This window comes from Rhipicephalus microplus, chromosome 4 (genome assembly GCF_043290135.1).
Source record: "Rhipicephalus microplus isolate Deutch F79 chromosome 4, USDA_Rmic, whole genome shotgun sequence".
In the NCBI taxonomy this organism is placed as follows: domain Eukaryota; kingdom Metazoa; phylum Arthropoda; class Arachnida; order Ixodida; family Ixodidae; genus Rhipicephalus; species Rhipicephalus microplus.
In genome coordinates this window covers 58,630,501-58,653,365 of record NC_134703.1, presented here as the reverse complement: position 1 = coordinate 58,653,365, position 22,865 = coordinate 58,630,501, and the positions used below count along the sequence as shown (strand labels likewise).

The 22,865-nt window shown below is 44.6% G+C and overlaps 1 protein-coding gene across 2 annotated transcripts; it reads right to left on the bottom strand.

The window, feature by feature from the left end:
- Window positions 1-82: 82 nt before the first annotated feature.
- On the bottom strand, window positions 83-17,053 carry LOC119172016 (alpha-tocopherol transfer protein-like). 2 transcript variants are annotated; one of them, XM_037422979.2, is made up of 5 exons: window positions 16,775-17,053; window positions 12,987-13,223; window positions 3,098-3,291; window positions 1,608-1,718; window positions 83-389 (listed from the first exon to the last, which is right to left on the bottom strand). In XM_037422979.2, exons 1-5 carry the CDS (start codon window positions 16,929-16,931, stop codon window positions 159-161), a joined length of 930 nt encoding a protein of 309 aa, XP_037278876.2. In that variant the 5' UTR covers window positions 16,932-17,053; the 3' UTR covers window positions 83-158. The 2 variants fall into 2 exon arrangements, with proteins under 2 accessions (XP_037278876.2, XP_037278875.2); XM_037422978.2 differs by having other exon boundaries at window positions 12,987-13,226; window positions 16,775-17,048.
- Window positions 17,054-22,865: the final 5,812 nt, after the last annotated feature.

Below are 22,865 nucleotides of genomic sequence, written 5' to 3'. Positions count from 1 at the left end.
TTCTCTTTCAAATACTGCATTGCACTTTATTTCTAATTTACCTCTCGTTATACATGTTGATATAGTCCACACACGAAGCGTGTTATATCTAAAAGTTTATTTCATTTATTTAATGAAAAAACAAAAGTTACGAGGTCCCCTTGACGGTGCTCTTCCTGTCAAAACGTATTAAAATCACGTGGCGTGTCACATTCCGCGAGCATGTCATCTTTGTTTTCACTGGCATAACCAAAGCTGTTTTCATGCGCCAAAAATTCTTCTTGCTGGTCGAGGGTTCTCCAGTACGCCTCAAAGTCAAGTGGTGGTCCCTGGCCGGCATACTCCACCGGCAGCGCGCTCGGCGGTATTTCCTCGTGAAGCTTCTCAAAGTTTTCACCATGGAAACGATACTTCGGTGAAGAAAAAGAAGAAGCGAAACTTATTAGAAAAACACAATCGTAGAAGATTATCAAAGTAGGAAATTTTTGTGAGTCACTGAAATGCACCAGGGGATTTCGCGGAAGCAACAGCAATGCGTTCTCGTAGCACATCAGGAATCTATGCGAACACATGTATTCGAATACAGCAGAGTTTCTTAACTAAGAAATTTTGTGAATCTGAAATACGAGTATTGGTACTTTTGACAAAACGACTGTTAAACTATAAATAAAATATCAAAATTTTCAACAATGTTCGAAAAGACATCAGCTTACCTGAATATGTGTGTGTGTGTGTGAGTGTGTGTGTGTGTGTGTGTGTGTGTGTGTGTGTGTGTGTGTGTGTGTGTGTGTGTGTGTGTGTGTGTGTGTGTGTGTGTGTGTGTCGATTGACACATGTATGTAATCTCATCCATAAATGAGATGTTCGAATACCTGGAGTGCTTGTTATTGATAGCGAGTTTCATATGTATGTAATACCATTAATGTTTTTCAGGTCAATATGACAAACGTTATGCAGCATCTTAACCAGCTTGGTTACGGAGGTGTTGAAACAAGGGGACAGTACATTGAATGTCCATACCTACATTGTTGGCTTCGCTGAAGGAGCAAATAATGTGGCCCTACACCACCGCACTGTTTGTAAAGGAGAACTATTGAAATAACAAGTTCCTAGAATCAATCATAATGGGCTCCAATTGTTTTCTGTTCTTTGATTCAAAATAAATAAATGTTTGATATTCTCGAATTGTAACTTTTCGAAGGGTATAGAAAATAAATAACATGGTGAACTGGATTCCTATTTCAAATAGCGAACACTTGCACGCGCTTAAGTTTTATTTTTTCTTGAAAAGTCATTTTCCGCCGGCGATGATCATGATGACATTTCTGGTGGCAGCCCCACTGAATCGCGGGGGCTACAAATAATTAACTAGGATGAAAGAGTTAACGAGGATCAACTTCTTTAAAATCGGCATTAGGCCTAATTCTTAATGTTTTCATTAAAACCTGTATATTTCTACTCTACAGTTGCCTTTATTCTGGCCTCTTGCGTTTACTTCTGAAACCAAATTTTTAACTATAACATCCGTCTACTTTGTTTACCATGATTATCAACAATGTGTTTGAATGCATAAGCCTCAAAATTTACCAATCATGAACAAAAATTCTTCAACTGATGTATTTGCTTACCCGCTCAGCCATTTTTGCCTTGATGAATGGTTTGAAGAGTGCGAAAACCATGTCGAAAGCATATGACTGTCTTACAATGTGGACTGCTTTCAATCGCATCGGCATGCCATCCTGGAAACCCCAGAAAAAAGCTGGTTGGATTTCACAATGGCTAAAATTTTACGAACGCGACAATGGTGGGCCGTATGCCAGAAGTCATTCTCAGGCAGAAGCCCAACAAGAATTACAGCTCAAAAACTGTTCGCATAAGGTAGTATAACTGATTCTTCTATGCTATTGCGGCAGCCTGAAAAGACAATAAAAAATTGCACACATCTCCCTGAAAAGGAATCTCTAAGTAGTATGCGAAGCTGCCATGTTTCGACCTAATGCTTCCGGGTCCGCTTGCCAGCGCTTTCGTGTCGGTTCAGCTTCTCGAGCTCTCAAATACGGGTCTGCTTGCCGATGCTCCCGTGCCACTGCTACGCGAGCCCTCGCCGCTTCTGGACCGGCTTGCCGGCGCTGGCGTCTCGCTTCGGCTTCGCGAGCTCGCAACTCCGGGTTGGCTTGCCTTCGCTGGCATCTCCTCACGTCAGCTTCAAGCACTCTCAACTCGAAGTCTTGCCAGCACTGCTAAGCTGCAGCCGCTTTGCGAGCCCTCGTCTCCATTACGTTCATGCGCATGTGTTCGTTCATACTACTATGCTCTGTATGAGAGAGAAAGAGAAGAGCAGCGCAGCGCCGCTAGTGGTTTCCCCTCAAACCAAAGCACTCGCCGAGTGGAGCCAGCACTCTACTGGAGAGCCATCTAGTGGGCACCCCAAGTACTAGCGTGGCTGTCTACGACAGCACATGATAAGGTCACCAACCCCGACAATAAGCTACTTCGCATCTAAAAAAGATGGTCCTGCTTATCACGAATGGCTCTTGCATTGAGTATCGCCTACTTTGTCCACCTTCGTTCACGTGTTCACCAGTTGAGTTAACAGCTGAGTTGACCCACCAGAAGCAATACAACTGGCTCCTACCGTTTACTTAAGGACGGCAAGTGAATTTCAGTTCCGTGGACCTTTGCTCTTTCCCTCCCCTATGCCCCCTGGGTACTGAGACTATGACAGCGAATGATATGAGACGTTCGAGATCAAGGTGACCTGTGCAAATACATTATGTTACATGGCAGTGGGTAGAAAAAATAATGCTTTTATACATTACTATGACATCCACCGCAATGGCAGCAAAGGTTATTTCAGCAGGCTACGTAATACTTCGTACAGATATGAAACAAAATTTGCCGGCTCATGAGCTTGCTGATGAATCGGTCCTAACAACCAGCAAAATATTGCAAGATGAGCGTCAAGACGTAACTCGTGCACCATTGATGTTAGCGGAATATAGGAACTGTAGTCACCTGCTGAGTTTCAGCGCATTGGCTGAAGCTCATTGCTCCAGCAGTGAAGATGCCGCTTCGCAACTAGCGCCACAAAAATTAAAGGAACATTGTCACTTCTTACCTGTACATATCCTAGGGCTTTTCTAACAAGCCCTACATTCACGGACAAGATCTTGTCAGCCGTGAACTCGGCGTAATCAACCAATAGAACGATTCCGGAAGTTTGTGCCACTGGATTCAGCGCCATTTGTTCCAAACAGAGCAGGCAAGCACGATGAAAATCAGCGTACGGTAGTTCTTGGGGCACCCATATGCCTGAAAAGAAACAGAAAGATTTTCTAGACAGTCTCAAAATCACAAAACACATATTTTTACCGAGAAGTAATCGTAAAATTAATGCAGCATTCTTGTTGTTGTTCTGGTTTTTGTTGCAATGACGCACCAATCAAATACGTGTTACGTTCCTTTCTTTTTATTTGCAGTACAATTTGCGATCACTACTAACCATCGCACAAACTTCGTCTACAGAGTAGAAGCATCTACCAAAATATTCACCGTTCATTATACATGGTGCCAGTCTACGCCACAAACAGTGCAAGGACGCTTGGTTTGATGAACATAAGATGTCTTTTCTCTATGGGGGTGCTGACATCTCCTGTAAGTTTGTTTGTGCCGCGTGGCGCACATGTTTCACGCAGAAGCCGCATTTCGATGTCACAAGTATTGCGCGGTAGTTGGCATTGTGTTCGCGAGCGTTGATCACCGCTATCATCGTCATGGTTAGATTGGTAGCGCCGGTGGGAACCCCTGGTGGCAGAAGAGAATTGAGCCAGTCTCTTTGGTGGCGTTTGTCGCGAACGGCTGTCTCTCGCTGTCTGTCCCCAGTGCAAAGCACCGCGGGTCGTCTGCCGGGGTCCACTGTGGTGAGTCAGGCGTTGGCGACGCCACCTTTCGTTTGTTAAGTTGTTTAGTGTTGTGTAATTATGTTTAAAGTTGTTTAGCATGTAGATCACAGTTGATGTTATAATAATTTGGCTGACGATATCATCAATCAAAAAGTAGTTAAATAAATGTGTTCTCGTTTTGTTTGGTTTCTTCCAACCATGTCTGCTGTGTCCGTTTAGTCCAAGAGCGTGGTGGCGTTCCCCACCTTCAGACCCTACAATTCTTATATGAAACAGATCTCTTTCTCCGACGTACACCCAATCAAAAAACCTATCGGTCATTTGACTGACTCGTGCACCGTATACGATTAGGAATTGTATACACACATCACTAATTGTGCCGCATCAAAAGAAGAACGTCTCCGTACTGCTCCCCTGACGCACTGCGATACGCCAGTGGAGCATATCGTTATAGAAAGTCCGCAATGCAATAAGCAAGGCACTCTCCTGAATAATCGATTGAACCACCTCGACAGACGACCACTTACGATTGACGAAGTGTTTAGACCATCGATTGATTGATATGTAGGGTTTAACGTCCCAAAACCACCATATGATTATAAGAGACGCCGTAGTGGAGAGCTCCTAAAATTTCGACAACCTATGGTTCGTTAGCGTGCACCCAAATCTGAGCACACAGGTCTACAACATTTCTGCCTAAATGCAGCCGCCGCAGCCGGGGGTTTGGACCGTGGCCACATCATGATAATCAAATATGCGCATTGGGCGCTCTTCATGGTTTTTAATGGACACAAATTTAGTTTTCTATAGTTCTTAATGCTCTCTTTCATAACACCGAGTCTCTAATATAAGCATATCTCATATTCTAGATATACGTGCATACAAATGATCTGCACATACTCTATTTGTGATGCTACACTGTTATGAACTGGACTATGCCCATAGACTGTACGCATGCATTGTACAGCTTATATTGTATACAAGGTGTCTCGGCTGGAAAAGAAAATATGTTGACGCACTTTGAGACGACGCGACCTAATGCATGTTGCTTACTATCGTCTGGAGTAAGCCACATTATTGTTTATAGTGAAAACTTTTGTGACATCTCAACAAGAGCCAAATCTGCACCGTATCTGTCCGCCGCCGATGTCTGTAACCACTATCGAACGAAAAAAGAAAGAAAAAAAAGAAAGCGAATAAATAAGCAGACACCGTGGATATGATTGAATTCAAACTCGGACTCTCTGCCTGGCAGCTCAGTATTCCACCGCAGTAAGCTGCGCCACTTTTTGTTTTGTTTTGTTTTATTGCTGCTTAGCTACGCCATCGCTTGAAACAGCAGTGCAGACTGACCCTACGTAGGCTTGACAACGGGTGAAGAATTGCATTAACGTACGTAATACATTGTTTTATAGCAGTAAAGTAAAAACTGGATGTCACACAATGCGACTAGCGTAACGAGTGGGTAGTTGAAAGCTCTGGGTAGAAGAAACCTCAGACGTAACTTTTATCGTCGTCAGCCACAGCATCAACACAGTGTGCATAATGCTTCACAAGTATGTAGTGGGTGCCATGCTTGTTCGAGGAATTCCAAATAATACCACCATAGAAGACGCTTCTTCATTACGATATATATATATATATATATATATATATATATATATATACATTGACGCGCGTTTACATGTGGACGATAACGATGATGGGACATTTAGGGGGCATGAGGTAGTGGGGCTCTAGCTTCTCTCGAGGCCGAAGAAGACGATCTTGTGGCTTAGCTGTTGAGGATACGCTGCTTTCATCGTCCCAAGGTGTATCTGTGTTTTATTCGCGTTGTACCGCGACACTGGTGGAGGTACTGGGCCGCAACCCTGTCTGATGCTCCACACGCCCGCTGGAAGCCGCTCATCGAGTCCAAACGCATTGTCACCTGTAGAAACACCGGTGCATCGCTCCAGTCGACGGTTGCGAGGCCTCGCGCCAGAGCTGACTCACTCGCCGGAACCTGCTAGGCACCAGACACCTCAACCAATGGCCAACGCAAGCTCGCAACAGGTGCCCAAAGGCAGCTTTCCGACGCACCCATCTCAGGTGACCCTCTTTCAACCCCTCGTTCCCGATCGCTTTAGTGGCGGTGCTCATGAAGACGTTCACGACTTGCTTCACCACTATGAGCGTGTTGCCAAGGTAAATCAGTGGTCGGAACAAGAAAAGCTTTCACGCGCCTATTTCTACCTTGACGACGGTGCTCGTACTTGGTATGAAAATAGAGAAGGCAATCTGTCAGCTTAACCCGACTTTCGACAGAAGCTCGTCGATACCTTCGCCAATATTGATAGAAGGGACCGTCGCAGCAGTTATTAGAGCTACGGGTTCAAAAACCCAACGAAACCGTTGCAATGTTTGCCGAGGACATGACTCGTCTCTTTCAACGAGCTAACCCGCACATGACGGAAGATAAAAAGTTGAGTTACCTCATGCGCGGTGTCAAGGAACAGCTTTTTGCCGGGCTACTGCGCAACCCTCCGAGTACCGTGGTTGACTTCATTAAGGAGGCTACGGCTATCGAGCGGGCCCTTCATCAACGCTGCAGGCAATATGACCGCATGTCCTGCAATGTCCCAATCAATGCTATGGCCATGACGTCTGAGAGTCATAGCTGCTTGCGAGACTTGATTAGGGAGATAGTTCGCGAGGAACTGCAGAAGTTGCGGAATCCGGTTGCTGAAAATCCCATCGCGTCGATCGCTGAAGTCGTACGCGACGAAATCCACCAAGCATTGTCTACGGCTAGTCCTGATGCCAGCAGCGTCCTATGAGCTACGCTGCCGCTCTCCGACGTTCACCACCCGCTATGCCGACGCTGTACCAACAGGTTCCGATGGCCCCTTCTTATCCGCCGCAAGAGCAGACACAGCATCAACCACCCACGCTACAGCCATACAACCAGCCATCCACAGCCACCCCATGGGCATCGATGCGTCCACCGACCCGGAAAACAGATGCATGGCGCACAGTGGACAGATGTCCACTATGCTTTCACTGCGGATGTGCAGGACATATTGCCCGTCATTGCTGGCATCGAGGTGATGCATTCCGTCCTCATCGACCTTGGTTTGGCGGTCGACGTGCCAACGACGAATACACTCCGTGCCGTGACGACACGTCTTTCTATGGAGCCCTTTCTCACTTTGAGGACGGCTCTACCACTGCAGAGAAGGCAATGCCTGCTCACCCTCCTGGTAAGAGACGTCAGTCCCGCTCTCCGTCCCCAGCGCGTTCGCCTTTGTCGCACCACCGCACCTATGCGGACCTTAATACAAGAAGGTCACCTAGCCCGCGCCGGGGAAACTGAAAGCGGCGACCTCCGGGGGCAAGGTTGCAGGCCATAAAGACGACAAGAAGCCCCCACAGCACGACGCCATACAGCCGATAAGCCGTGAAAACGATTAAATTGTGACTGCTGACCTTAGTGTTCTTCTCGACGGCCAGAAAGTAACAGCTTTAGTCGACACTGGTGCCGACTTCTCCATTATCAGTCAGGACCTCGCCGACAGCCTCAGAAAAGTGAAGACGCCATGGACGGGCCCTCATATAAGAACAGCAGGAGGCCAGTTATTGATGCCTTCGGGAAGATGTACCGCAAGAATTGGCATCGGAGGTTCTCCTTTCACTGCGTCGTTCGTCGTTATCACCGCATGCTGCAGAGACATAATTCTTGGCATGGACTTTTTACGGGAATATGGTGCCGTCATCAACATACCAGAAAGCTTGATTACGTTTTGCGACGGTTCGGGCTTACCCGATTCTCCAGAGGCACGACGAAACCAACTGTGTCTTACTGATGACGATGTGGTTCTCCCTCCGAGGTCATGCACGCTTGTTTCTGTGGCCGCCGCTGCTCAGTTTGACGCCGAAGGAGTTGCAGACCGAATAAGCTCGCTGCTCTTCACCCACGGTATTTCTGTCGCACGAGGTATCGTCAGAGTTGCTGCTGGACGCACGGACTTGCTGCTGACCAATTTAAGTGCTGAGCGCCGGCACCTTCCTAAAGGCACGGCTGTCGCTTACTTCGACGATGTCGTAGATGCCGAAGGCTGCTTGGCGGTAGTCGACGAGTCGCTAAATCTTGATTCAGCGCCTGTTCTGGACGTTAGCATTACTTTGCCGAAAGACGACCGACGCAGACTCCTTGAGCTACTGGCCAAATTTCAAGACTGCTTTTCGACAACATCAAGAGTTGGCCGCACGCCTCTAACCAGGCATCGAATAATTACCGAGGAAACGGCGAGACCTATTCACCAGAACCCTTATCGCGTGGCTCCAAAAGAACGTGAAGCGATACAACAGCAGGTAGACAGAATGCTTGAAGATGACGTCATTCAGCCTTCACAGAGCCCCTGGGCGTCGCCTGTAGTCCTCGTTAAGAAAAAGGACGGCAGCCTGCGCTTCTGTGTGGATTACCGCGAGCTAAATCAGGTGACCAAGAAAGACGTATATCCACTACCGCGTATAGACGACTCTCTCGACAGCCTTCGGCATGCTCGATACTTCTTTTCAATGGACTTGCGGAGTAGATACTGGCAAATCGAAGTGGACCCGAGAGACCACGAGAAGACCGCTTTTGTGACACCAGATGGGTTATATGAATTTAAGGTCTTGCCATTCGGTTTGTGCTCAGCCCCTGCTACCTTTCAAAGACTCATGGATACCGTGCTTTCTGGGTTGAAGTGGAAAACATGCTTAGTATATATGGACGACGTCATATTGTTTTCCGCGACGTTTGACGAGCACCTTGAAAGACTTGAGGTGGTCTTACGAGCCATACAGTCCGCGGGCCTGACGTTGAAGCCTGAGAAGTGCCACTTTTGCTACGAAGAGCTGCGATTTCTTGGTCATGTCGTCAGTCATGCTGGTATTCGTCCCGATCCTGAAAAAATCGCAGCCGTAGAACAGTTCCCTATGCCGACCGATAAAAAGGCTGTCAGACGCTTTCTCGGCCTCTGCGCATATTATCGACGATTTATCGCGGATTTCGCACGCATAGCATCACCGCTAACTCGCCTCACAAGAGAAGACGTCACCTTTGACTGGAATAACGAAGAGGAAGCTGCTTTTAACGATCATCGCCAGCGATTACAAACACCCCCAGTCCTTGTCCACTTCGACGAGAGAGCCCCTACGATGCTTCACACCGATGCTAGCAATATTGGTCTGGGAGCTGCGCTTTTGCAGCAGCAAGAGGGCACAGAAAGGGTAATCGCTTACGCAAGCAGAACGTTAACACGTGCTGAGGCTAATTACTCCACGACTGAGAAGGAATGTCTCACCGTGGTATGGGCGGTTACGAAATTTCGTCCGTATTTATATGGCCGCCCCTTCAAAGTAATTAGCGACCACCACTTACTGTGTTGGTTAACTAATCTTAAAGACCCTACCGGCCGATTAGCGCGTTGGAGTCTCAGGCTTCAGGAATTCGACATGGCAGTCGTACATAAGTCAGGGAAGCGACATATGGACGCCGACTGTTTGTCCCGTTCACCCATTGAGTCGGCAACCCTACCCGAGGAGGAGGAAACATCATTTCTCGGCGTCCTCAACACGACCACCACTGCGCAGCAACAACGAGATGACGCTGAGTTGTTTGGCTTAATTACCAACTTGGATGGCAGATCTCAGAAGGCGCCAAGAGTTTTCGCAAGAGCGTTGTCACCATTTTGTTTACGTGGCGGAGTACTCTATAAAAGAAATTTTTCGTCGACGGGATCTGCCTATCTGCTCGTCATCCCAGCAGCCCTTCGCACCGAAGTACTCAAAGCATGCCACAACGAGGTTACCTCTGGCCAATTGGGTTACACAATAACGTTGGCCAGGGTACAGCAAAGGTATTACTGGCCAAGACTAACCACAGCCGTGAAACACCACGTTCGTACCTGCCTCGACTGCAAGCGACGCAAGTCACCGCCAACTAAACCAGCTGGCCTCCTGCAACCCGTACAGGTCCCATATATATATATATATATATATATATATATATATATATATATATATATATATATATATATATATGTGCTTAAATACGGTTATATGCATTTATGTGTACGTGTATAGGTTCTGACGTGACACTATATTAGTGATATGTATGTGTTATGTTATAGTCATTTATTCCAATTAGTTATCTCCTGTTTTATCACTTACATGTAAATATTTTGAACTACTATAAGTTTGAATAATATTTTCATTTACGTTCATTTTGTTTTATTCGTTTGCTGTTTTTTCCTTAGTTGCCAATCTTTCTTCTATATTTTTATACATGAATTCACAGGAGGTCCCCCTGACAGTTTTTGCTTTGGGACCTCCTTCTGTACTATATAACTTTTTACTTGCACTGTATTGTACTGAATAAACTGAATGGTCTGCTGGAAAAGAAAAAAAAAGAAATATGATGATTCATAGCGTAATGGGTACCATGCAAGTGTGCTTGTAGTAGTTGCCACAGGAGTGTTAAAAAAGGCCCTAGAAAGGCCGCTCTATCAGCTTTCGCTGTGACTGTGCTGCACGTTCTGCGTAGGCCTGGCCATTTTTTCTTTTTTTTTGGCTCAGTTGCCTAACTGGGCACTAAAATTAACTTTCGAAGCAATGAAGCTAACCAAATATTCTAGAGACAAATTGAGAATTAGTATCTGCACTTCCGATGGAGGCGGAAATGTTGTAGGCCCGTGTGCTCAGATTTGGGTGCACGTTAAAGAACACCAAGTGGTTGAAATTTCCGGAGCCCTCCACTACGGCGGTTCTCATACTAATATGGTGGTTTTGAGACGTTAAGCCCCACATATCAATCAATGTGAATTAGTTTGTGGAACTTTTGGCTTGTTGATGTCTAACTCGAGATTTATTATTTACTAGCGTTTTTCTGCTACTACAAAGCCGATGAAGTACAAAAAAACACATGACATGCCTGCTTGCACGCTGTTACGCCTGCGAGTCCACACCGAACGTCCATGCCTCTGAAAAAGGCAATCTGTGTCAAGGCCAGCACGCGAGCCCGCCTGACGCTAACAACTCAACGGCGTCATCACGCGGCGGCGCCGGTCTGTCGCGCAACGCACAGCGAGCACCCTCAGCCCACGGGCCCGTCGAAGCAATCGGCGCCTTCCAGTCTGGCGAGTCTTACGCAATGCGTGGCGACGTCACTCGTCCTTGGCTGCAACCACGCGCAGTGACTCCGGATTTGATGAGAATGACGCGGCCCAGCGGCAAGCGCCGTTGAAGGATTATGACGTCACGACCAGCGGCACTTCTGGTTGGACATTTGGTTACTCAAAGGATCCACCCGGTGCCTTAAAAACAGCCCTGCGGCGCATCGCCGGCAGTAGACCTATGTGTCAGAAAAAGAGAGTTCGGCTCTTCCATTCTCTAAGCTGTCGGCCCCAGTGCCGAATTTGTAACGCCTCTATTTCCATGCTGTAAATAAACCTTGCTTTAACTCACCGTTGTCTCGTACGCTCGTCTATCAGCTCTGCGCAAAACCAGTCGCGAGCTGAGAAACCTACGCTACCAAACGGCTGATGAACGTGTCGGTGGAGATCGGAGCAGTGGCGCCTTCGGGACCATGTTGGCGTCGCCCGGCTTTCGTAACAACGCCTATATAGCTGCGTCATGATTGTAGTACTTCGTAACATTTCGCGTACAAACGATATGCTACTCTCGCAATGATTCATGAACGCGACAAAAAGAAGAGCAGCTGTCACCCATGTTGCCGCTTGTGAAGTATGCGTCCCAGCACATCCACCATCATCGTCGCCGCCCTACCGAAACAACACACCCGGCGAAATTCTGTTATATTTTTCGTACGGAATACTTGGGAGTACTGCAATACGGTGCACAAACGGGTATGTGACGTGGTATATTTTTTTGCATTCAGCGGGCATCTGTAGTAAGGAAAAACCAAAACACGAATGATTAATAAATTAAAGGTTAGAAACCGTCTATCTGGTGTTTTTCAAACTTATACACCACTTTCTCGTAGTGAATTTCAGGCCAAGTTCATGGCTTCAAAAGTTACATAAGTAAACATTCATAATTAGGCGATTAAGTATTACAAAAAATTGTGTGAAAGCACTCCAGACGATAGTAAGCAACAGACGTATAGTAGCATTGTGATGGAGTCAGAATATTTTTCAATTCTGACTCAAGATAGCTGGGGCACCCGGTATTTGTATATATATTACATAGTGCGTCTCAATATTTCAGGTTATTTTATTCTCTTTTATTTCTATTATGTTTTTCTGTATCTTGATTACTATCGTAATGTTGGGATACCCAGCTCCAGCAAAACCCATATTTAAATATTTGTTCATATATAAATGAAAAATAATTACCTTCTACTACGGCGTCTCCCATAATCACGTGGAGGTTTTGGGACGTTAATCCCTACATATCAATCAATCGAACTTAAAAACTGTTCTTTAAAATATCGATCACATGACTTACTGAACTGGACTTCTGATCTATAGATAATACTCTGCAGCGCTTTTAAAAGGCAGCCAGCTTTAGCCGGGTACTGCAGGAACTAACAGAAAAAAAACTGCAGTAACATTTAGCCCATTCTTAACTTATCATTAATAATTTCCAGCTAGTGGTCACTCACTATGGTGTTGTTTGCGACCCAGTCATCAAACTGGCAGCTCTCACTTGTGCTGCACAAAAGACTTCACTGGTTTCGAGGTTCTCTACATTTGCTCCACAGAAGTACGCGACGGTAATATATCCTCACGTGCAAAATGACATCTATTCACCTTTCATGCACGCTGATGTTCTTTTACACTGTCCACTCATTCGTTTTGCCGGAACTCATAAAACAGTACCATATACTTAGAGGTTCTACAACGTGCTTCTGAATATTGGTCGTATAGGTTCGCCATATTGTATTGATACGTAATGCAACGTCATTCTCGCATATTGGAGTTCCCAATAGAATATACGCTGTACACTTTTCGAAATGTGCTTTGATCTTGAACGAGGTTTGTTTCCTGAGACGCGGCCCCGTGTGCGTAAGATTACATGATATGACTAATTATGTTATGTTTGAAGCATTCTGCTCACCTGGTCGGCAGAGAAGAATGAGCCTCCCATGGCGATCCGTGTCCGGCAAAGTCATGACAAGATTGCGAGCAGCTGGAGGCACTTTGCTCGGAAGCAATTCCTGGTAAGAGGACGCGCTGATGACTCGGCTTCTGTAGTAGTTTCTAATAGTGCGCAGGGACGATTCCACGTCGTACTTCCGCACCCGCAGGAAGCGCAAAAGAAAGGCAGGGTCTCTCTGAGAATTCACTTCCATCTCTGCTGTAAAATATGACGCGAGAAACCTATGTGCACTATTGTGGGGAGAGCTGAGGAAGAACTTGCACCAATGTTAAACATAAACAGCACAAAGGACGACGCTAAAAAACATACGGATACCCAGGACCAGTGTTTCTTGACGATTGCTTGTTCCAAGGAGGATGTGCTTCTAGGCGTGACAAGGCCCACAGAGCTCTTTTAACTTTCTCAACGAAAACGTACTTGGCGTCACGTTTATAAACATTTTTCATATGACTATTTCCTATTTTCTTTATGTCTCCTCTTCCCGAAATAATGCCCCTTATTTTCTCTATGTCTCCCCTTCCCGAAGGAGCAGCCCCGCCGCGGTGGTCTAGTGGCTAAGGCACTCGGCTGCTGACCCGCAGGGCGCGGGTTCAAATCCCGGCTGCGGCGGCTGCATTTCCGATGGAGGCGGAAATGTTGTAGGCCCGTGTGCTCAGATTTGGGTGCACGTTAAAGAACCCCAGGTGGTCTAAATTTCCGGAGCCCTCCACTACGGCGTCTCTCATAATCATAGAGTGGTTTTGGGACGTTAAACCCCACATATCAATCAATCAATTCCCGAAGGAGCAGGCAGGCGTTGTGCCCCTGCAGGTGGCAGTTGTCAGCCTGTTCTCTCCCTATTTCCTCTGTCTTCGTGTTTTCTATGTACTCAACCCAAATAAGTAAATAAATAATGACAGCTAACAGACAATAATGCCAAGAGATGGAGAAGCAATGTTGTGAGAATTGATTGTAATGTAAATGTGAAGAAAGAAATGTGTACGAAAAGACAATTTGCCACCGGCAGGATTCAAACCTGCCACCTTCAGATAACGTGGCCGATACTCAATCACAGTGATACTGTGGGGATCATCCCCCCATCCACTTTATAGGGTATAAATGTACTTTTAATCGTACAGTAATAGTGTATGTGCATTCAATGGTAGAGTAATTGTATATGGTTCCTTGGGAACCATGTACAGTTACTATTCACACTTGTTACAGTTACCGTTGCAGCTACAGTTCACACTCGCCGCAATGGCAACAGGTGGCGCTGATTGACAGTCCCACGTAAAGTAACTCTATGTGGGCCTGTCAGTGAGTGCCACCTGTTGCCATTGCGGCGAGTGTGGAACACTCTTTTTCCTCTTGGTGTCACGTAGTGAGTGCTGGTGGCAGGTCATCTTTTCGTCCACTTTTCTTTCTTCGCGTTCTCATTACAATTATTTCTAGTAGCATCCTGTATATTTTTCCTGACATCATTGTCTGCTTGTTCTCATCAATATTTTTGCGTCTAACAAAAAAACAAGACCTAAACTTAAACTTCTTGTTTTTACTGAGCGTATTTGTTCTGTATTTAGACCACTTTGCCCATACAAAACATGCAAGATGGTTTACAGTGAAAGAAAATGCACTGTGCTATCAAATAACACTGCGGTGGGGATTCAAGCATCTAGGCTATTTCTATTGATTGCTTAGACATTTGTGAAATGCGTATTAAAAACGAACTTGTTCACTTCTTCACCTTCTTCATCTTTATTGATTGTTAGCATATTTAAGGCATCCTCTTTCAATAGTGAACCACATCGTAAATTCAAAAAAAAAACAAGGTTAAACCACGAACTGAATTATGTCAAGCCCTTTTGACGCTGAATTTTTTTTCGTAGTTTTAGCTGCATTTTAGTTATATATTCACTGGTATTCTAATGCTGAAAGTTCTAGTAATTTTATTTTACAATAATGCAAAGCCAGTTCCTGTACTTCTACATTACTATTGCCGTTTATTGTGACATCCAATCATTCGCTTCTCGAAATACTAAAGCACCAGTCGCAAAAGCGAAGCTCAGGCCAGCCAATGCTCGAGCTAATTTACTTCCACAATAACAATTTCTTAATTCGAAACGCGTGGTACGGGAGAACAGACACACTAACTACGAAGCAGCAATGGTACCTAAGAAATTAGCTGATATTTAAGGAAAACCTATATATTTTATTAATTTCATTGTCACGCAGCTGTGTTTCGCCAGGTCGCAAGGAATGCCACTACGCCATAGCACGACTTTTTTTTTCAAAGAACTATTTTTCTTTTCATTTTCGTGTTTCAATAATTGATTTGTGGGGTTGAATGTCGCGAAACCATGACATGATTATGAAAGACGCCGTAGTGGAGGGCTCTGGAAATTTTAGCCACCTGGGGTCCTTTAACGTGCACCCAAATCTGAGCACACGGGCCTACAACATTTCCGCCTCCATCGGAAATGCAGCCGCCACAGCCGGGATTTGACCCCGTGACCTGCGGGGTGTATAATTGACAGCAAATCAAAGAGTTAAATAAGAACATAACTTTACGCCTGTGTAAATGTGCGTATAAAGAACACCTAAATACGTTCAAAAGGTTAAATCATTTTTGTACTGTTCTGAAGAGTAAGGAAATATAAAATAAATATTAATAAATACGTCAAACTCAACACCGAAAATCAGGCTGCCTGTTGTAGACATTGAGCACAAATAAGTGTTCCCCAAATTTCCAATATTCAGACAACATTGTTCAGGAAATCAAACTTCGCAAATTTAAGAACCTACGACCTCACTTTTAAATCCTCAACAAGCATATTCTTCTCTGCTAGATATAACGAGATTAAATTCAGACCATGTGGTGTTTTATATGCGGCGCTCACACCAAGTGATTGCCGCAACATACGCAAGCCTACATACACCCGCAGCAGACGCCTCCTGAAGCACACTTCGTTTTACGCCTCGTTTAGTGTAGTATTTTTCTTTTCACTGACATGATGAATGAGGACGATGGCGCACAAATAAGGCAGTGGCTACTTCTTGGCTCTTAGACGTGTCCAACGCCGAACATACGTTGTCCGAAAATTCCGAACATAAAAAAATACTCAGCACATACAATATAAATATCGCTCAGGTCCTTCCACAGCTAGCCACGATATAAACATACCACATAGTGTAACAGTTCAAACAACATACTCAACAAAAATAGTAAACAATTACATAAGTATACCCTGTGACGTTCAACCAAACAAAGCTGAAATGTGATGGTAGCGACCGGGAATTCCACTGTCTTCAAAAAGTCTTCAATGCTTTTAAAGCACACTTTTGCAAACCTCTTGAAAATTTTCATGAAGACAGCGGTATTCATTGCCGTTGCCAGTGCAATTAAGCTTTGTTTATATTAACATATCTCTACATATTTATGTAACTGTTCACGATTTTCGGTGCTGTTGAATATGTTTTTTGACTGTTATGCTAGTGACGGTTATGCGAAGTTTTATATTGTATGTATTCTAACTAATACAGGTCACACCTTGCCAGGTTTATGTCAATAACTGAAGCTAATCGCAAGCTCGAAGTTTGAGTAAAGCTCACCGTTTGAGTGCAGACAGTTCAATTGTGTTCTAATTAGCCGAATGCCGCAACAGCGCCAGCAACGAGTATAGGAGAACCCGTTGGTGCGTTAATTTCGCACGAAGCCAACGCTCGGAGCAAGCGCGCTGACCTTTATATAATGTGCACCGATTGCTTACCTTCCAAAAGTTCTGAAAGTCTTTCCAGGGATTCTTTTCTCTTCGCAGATGTCTCTCCCAACTCTTCCTCAGCTATCCGCTGCAACTTGTAAGGAAGCGCGCCTTCCGAACTATCCCAGACGTCGTCCACACATTTCTTAGTGTAAATTCCAGACATCGTTTGGAGTGGATTCGAAGGAAAAACAAAGAGATCTGACAAGCTAGACGCGTTGTCCCGCCAGTGTCTCGACTGTGAATTCTGCGAGTGCAGTATACCGCATACGGGAAAAATGACGTCTATGGCAGCCTCGCGAAACAGAAACGGGAAGGTTTCTTACCGGCTCTTTCCAGTACGTAAACACACGTGAGCTGGTCGCAAAGGAAAGTTTTCGAAAAAGCGCTGGGGGAAGCAATGCTAATTCCCTTACCTGTATGCACATACCTGTATGACGCAAAACGTTTGTTTATGACAGCTTCATCTACAATGGTCCTCTCACTCGACTGCTTTTCCGGTTAGGCGGTGCTCTTACATACAGTGACGTGAAGCATTAGCCGTAGTCAATGGAAGCAACATCAAGTACAGCCTGAGCAAATGTATGTTGTTTTTGGCATTTTGAGAACCCTGTTAACGTAACATTGCACCCAATGTTTTGTTACCAAGATCGCATTCCGGCTTCTCTGGCGATGCAGTAGCAAGTACTTATTCAAATCATGGAGTAAATGAAAATCATATATACTAAAGGCGTTTTACTAAGACACATATTTAGTGAAGCAACGTCTTAAAAGCTACAAAAAAACAGTAACGCGATAGGAAGAGTAGCACAAAGAGCGAGAGTATAAAAATGAAAATTCGAACAGCTCATTTACAAATGGAAGCACATTGATACTTTACCAACGTTGATGTATTAACGCGACAGCGTTAAATTGCGTTAATGCTTGTGAGTGAAAAATCAGCACTGTCCATGACCGAAAAATGAAGAAAGCTGCAAATAAAACTAATAGTAAGGATCTTCGGTTCGAGTGTGAATCGTACACAGGACATCTGCGTGGCAAGTAGGCGTTCTACCACGGAGCAATATCATTGCTTGAAACTGAGTCGAAAAAAAAACACTATATGTGCCAATGCGATTTAGTGGGATGAGTATTGATAAGCATGTTAAAGTGCGTGGCGGAACCGTAGATTACGACAGGTCACAAAACATGTGAACTGCGCTATGAGTGGGTGTTTTAAATCCCACCCATTGCAAAGCGCTAACACGTGTAATCGTTGTCATCAGCTTAAGTATAAATAAAGTGAGTAGCCGCATACGCTTGCGCGTTGCCTTACCAAGGCGTAGAGTGCTTTTCACTGATTCGCGGAAAGGAGAATTATCGCGTATAGTGGGGACTGCCCAGCCGTAGTTAAAGTAGCCATTCTAGAATAATCATTAAACAACAGCAGCAAGAACGACGGACGAGCACACAGAGACAAGCGAGCGCTCGCTTGTCTCTGTGTGTTCTTACGTCGTTTCCCGCACAGTTTTAACGATCACGAATAACCGACCAGCGAAAGAATCGGCCCCGTATCCGCATGTAATCTGCAAATGTCGTCGAAAGACGATAGTCATGAGTGTGGGGAGAATGAACAAAACATCCATTTGATGTTCTGCGCAAGAAAATCGGTGAATGGTATTCCGGAAAGGCTGCGTTAGAGTGCCTCGAGCGTGCAGTGGGGGCGAACGAGCGCATCGAGGCACGTTAGCCACGAGCGTCATCTGGCAGTTATCTCCGAAAACGAAGGAAGGCCTGCGTGCCTGTGGAGAAAGATGCGTGCATCCCGGAGGTGATAAGGCGTAGAACGCAAAGCGACGGGTAGGTACCCTCCTCACCATGTCGTCTTAGAAAGTGTTGGAATCACTTGCCTTTTTGTGCACGTGTTGTTGCATTGTCAGCGCAGCGTGATAAACGGTACGGTCCTTAGAATTGCTTATGTATGCCTTTTCTAGTAAAAAGACACACATACAGAATATCGATGTTTGCTACTGAATGTGCGATGTTGACTTTTGTGCAAGAGAAGAGGAGTAGCCGGCGCCACGCATTGGCACCAACCTCTCCTTACATACATTTAATAAAAAAAGAATATTAGCGTGTTGTTATGGTGCCTGATATATGCGCAATAATTCCTTTTTAAGTGAGAATCATACAAGTGTGAACGCTGATCCTTGAGCAACATTGTTGGGTGCTGCGGATGGGTTCGGCCATTCGGGGTATCGGTTGGTGAAATTTAGAGTAACCGGTTCGTGGTAACGGTGGACAAACAGACAAATATACATACATACATACATACATACATACATACATACATACATACATACATACATACATACATACATACATACATACATACATACATACATACATACATACATACATACATACATACATACATACATACATACAAACATACATACATACACACACACACACACATACATACATACATACATACATACATACATACATACATACATACATACATACATACATACATACATACATACATACATACATACATACATACATACATACATACATACATACATACATACATACATACATACATACATACATACATACATACATACATACATACGTACATACATACATACATACATACATACATACAGACCAAAGTTTTTGCATCGAAGACCCGCAAGAAAGACGATCGTCTTTAATAACCCGCACGGAGACAGCGAAGAAGAAACACCACACCACTGTACAAGCGCATCTGCTTCGCTCTCTTCGTGTGTTTTTTTTGCTGGTTTCAACTTTCGATCACTGGAAGTGTCACGCACGCACACACACGCACACACACGAAGACATGGCATAATAGAATGGCCACAGGCTTTCGCATAATGACTCACGTGTGTGTAGCAGGCACATCTCTTATCCACAGAATAACGAACAGTGGCATATTGGCTGCCTCCTACCTTCCTTAATGAGACGGTAGTTTGTGGCGAAGTGGGTCCATATTATTCGTTGTATCGCAAAGTAGCGGAAAAAATAGACATTTGCAACGTTTAAACACTTACAACGGCCCCGGCTGTCGACCTTGCTGCGTAGTGGGTAGCTTGCATCTGTACTTGTATTAGCTGCCCCCATAATGGTCTACGACGGGCTCTGGAGAGAACACTTTTCCGGGTTTCACTATGACTATGATGCGTGTTCTGTGCAGGCCTGGATTTTTTTTTTGTTTTTGCAGCTGATATAAGATCAAAACTTGAGTCACGCGCAGCGCCGTAGTTGTCCGCCACCGCTGCCGGTGTCCGTAACCACTATCGCAGAATTAAGCCGAAAAAACCTAGTACCAAGGACCCAGTGAAGCTCGAACCCGGGTCCGCTGTGTGCCAGCCCAGTATTCGACCACTGAGCCAAGCCAGTGCTTGGGACTTGTTCGCAAACTTGCCCTAGACAGGCTTCATGTCGGTAAGCAATCACGTTAATAGTTGTAATAAAGCATTTTAGAACAGCAAAAGAACAACCAAGCTTCACACAATGCGAATAGCGTATCGAGTGGGTCGATTGATTTGATTGATATGTGGGGTTTAACGTCACAAAAAACACGATATGATTATGAGAGACGCCGTAATGGAGGGCTTCAGCAATTTCGACCACCTGGGGTTCTTTAACGTGTACTCAAATCTGAGCACACGGGCCTGCAACATTTCTGCCTCCATCGGAAATGCAGTCGCCGCAGCCGGGATTCAATCCCGCGACCTGCGGCTGCGGGTCAGCAGCCGAGTACCTTAGCCACTAGACCACCGCGGCGGGGCGTAACGAGTGGGTCGTCCAATGCTCCAACCCACTACAAAAACTTGTTCTTGATCACCTATTTAACTGTGACGCATACCTAGTTCATCGCATGATTCCTCATCGTCATCAGACACTGCATGAACAATTGGCACAAAATTTCTTGCAAGTGTTTAGCAGACAGCACGCTTCTTAGAAGAATTACGAAAAGTAACGTAGTGGATGCCGGCCGACTACCCAACAGTTTATTATCAATGCTTTCGTGGTTATCAAGCAAGTGTGTTTGCAGCAGTTACCCAATGAGTGTTTAGAAAAGACGCTGTGATCGTGCTGCGCCTTCCGCACAGGCCTGGCGTTTTGTTCTTGTTTTTTTCTTTCGATAGGGTGTCCACACAGTAAATTTTCGGTTGGCCGTTCTGAATTCTAGGAATGCAAGGTCCGATTTAAGTCTATTTTATTCGAGAAAATAGCACTTGTTTCTGTTAGGCAACAGTTTAAAGGCGCAACAAACAGACTGGTACAAAAGATTAGACGAGGTTTGAGCTTCACCTTCAAGAGTAGATTGCGATAGCGCAATCGCCCCTCGTGCGAATCTCTTCAATAATGCTCGCTTGCTTAGGTTCTCGGTGCGTGCATCAACCGTGCCGCTAGGAAGTGAAAGACTGTGTGCGTATAACTTTGGCCGTTTCAAATTATCATTGAATGTTTATTATTTATTTATTTTTTTATTTATTTACATAATACTGCAGACCCAGTGAAGGGTCCAAGCAGGAGGGACGTATTTACAAAGCTCGTGATAAGGACAACACAAGATCAAGAACATAAAAAGGGCGAAGAATAAGGACATAACTCAAACAATGAATAAGAAAGACATTTAACACTTTAACAATACAGGTCAAGATACAATATGTTCAATTGAGTATATGCTCTTTATGAACAATGCTGGTAATTGATTCCATTCGGTTACAGGGCGCGGGAAAAAGGAGAATTTGAAAATGTTAGTTCTAGCATTGAAGGGCGTTAGAGAGTCGGCATGCCGGTGTCTTGTTGTGCGAGCGGTGAGTGGTTGGTTGCATTGTTTTGGTCTCATTGACAATTTGTTATTCTTGAGAAGATAAAAAAATTTAATCGTTGGATTTTACGTCTTAGTTCTAAGGTTGTTATGTTATGGTCTCTCATGAGTTGGGTTGGGGAATCGCTCGAACGGTATTTAGAGTAAATGAACCGAACCACTTTATGCTGAATCATCTCAAGTGCATGAATGTTAGTTTTTGTGTAAGGGTCCCAGATTATACATGCATACTTCAATTTAGGTCTTACAATAGATGTATAGGCTAGCATTCTAACACTTGCAGGAGCATGTTTGAGCTTATGTCTTAAAAGGTTCAGTTTACGAAAGGATGACGCACAAATGTCTGAAATGTGTTTGTTCCAACATAAAGTGTTTGTTATGGTAAGACCCAGGTACTTATATTCTGTAACTTCGTTCAAAGGTTGTCCTGAAAGGTTGTAAGGGAAGGATAGAGAATTTTTCTTATTGGTTATTTTCATAAAAACTGATTTGTCGACATTTAGGTTCATATTCCACTTAGTACACCAGTCATATATATTACAAAGATTGGAATTCAATACTGATTGGTCTTCTCGGCATGTTATTTCATTAAATAATACACAATCATCTGCAAACAGCCTTATTTGAACAGGGCCAGTAATCACATCCACAATATTGTTAAAATATACGAGAAACAACAAAGGACCTAAGACACTTCCTTGCGGGACACCAGATGACACGGGGAGGGATTTTGAACATTCATTATCAATGCAAACGAAAAGCACTGTCAATGCTAGGAGCCCACAATGCTATAAATATTCATTTTTGCCAATCAGCGAAGGGCCCTCTGTGCGCTCGTAGTGCAACACGCGAACCTATGGGCAGCTGTCCACTTCTTTGATGGTTCTGCGGATGGTGATGATTGAATGTCTAACCGCTTTTTTAATGAATGGGTCTTTGAAGTGACCGTTCATTACATTATCGTTTGACGCCTGGCGCGAGTCTACGCTTCTGCGATACCATATATTATACGTTATATGTAGACTATAGTGAACAAGATCATATTCTAGTTCACTATAATGTAGATAGACTCCTTCGACCACATGGCATTCATAGTTATTTTCTATGGCGCACTTTCAACAAGTTTCGCGCCTCTGTGGTAGGTGCTTTGGGTGCGATCCTCCTTCGGTCACTGAAATTTCGGTTACCTATTTTATTCACATGTTTCTCGAGTTATCTGTCCCTGGCGCTTCCTTGGTCTATCCTCTAGAG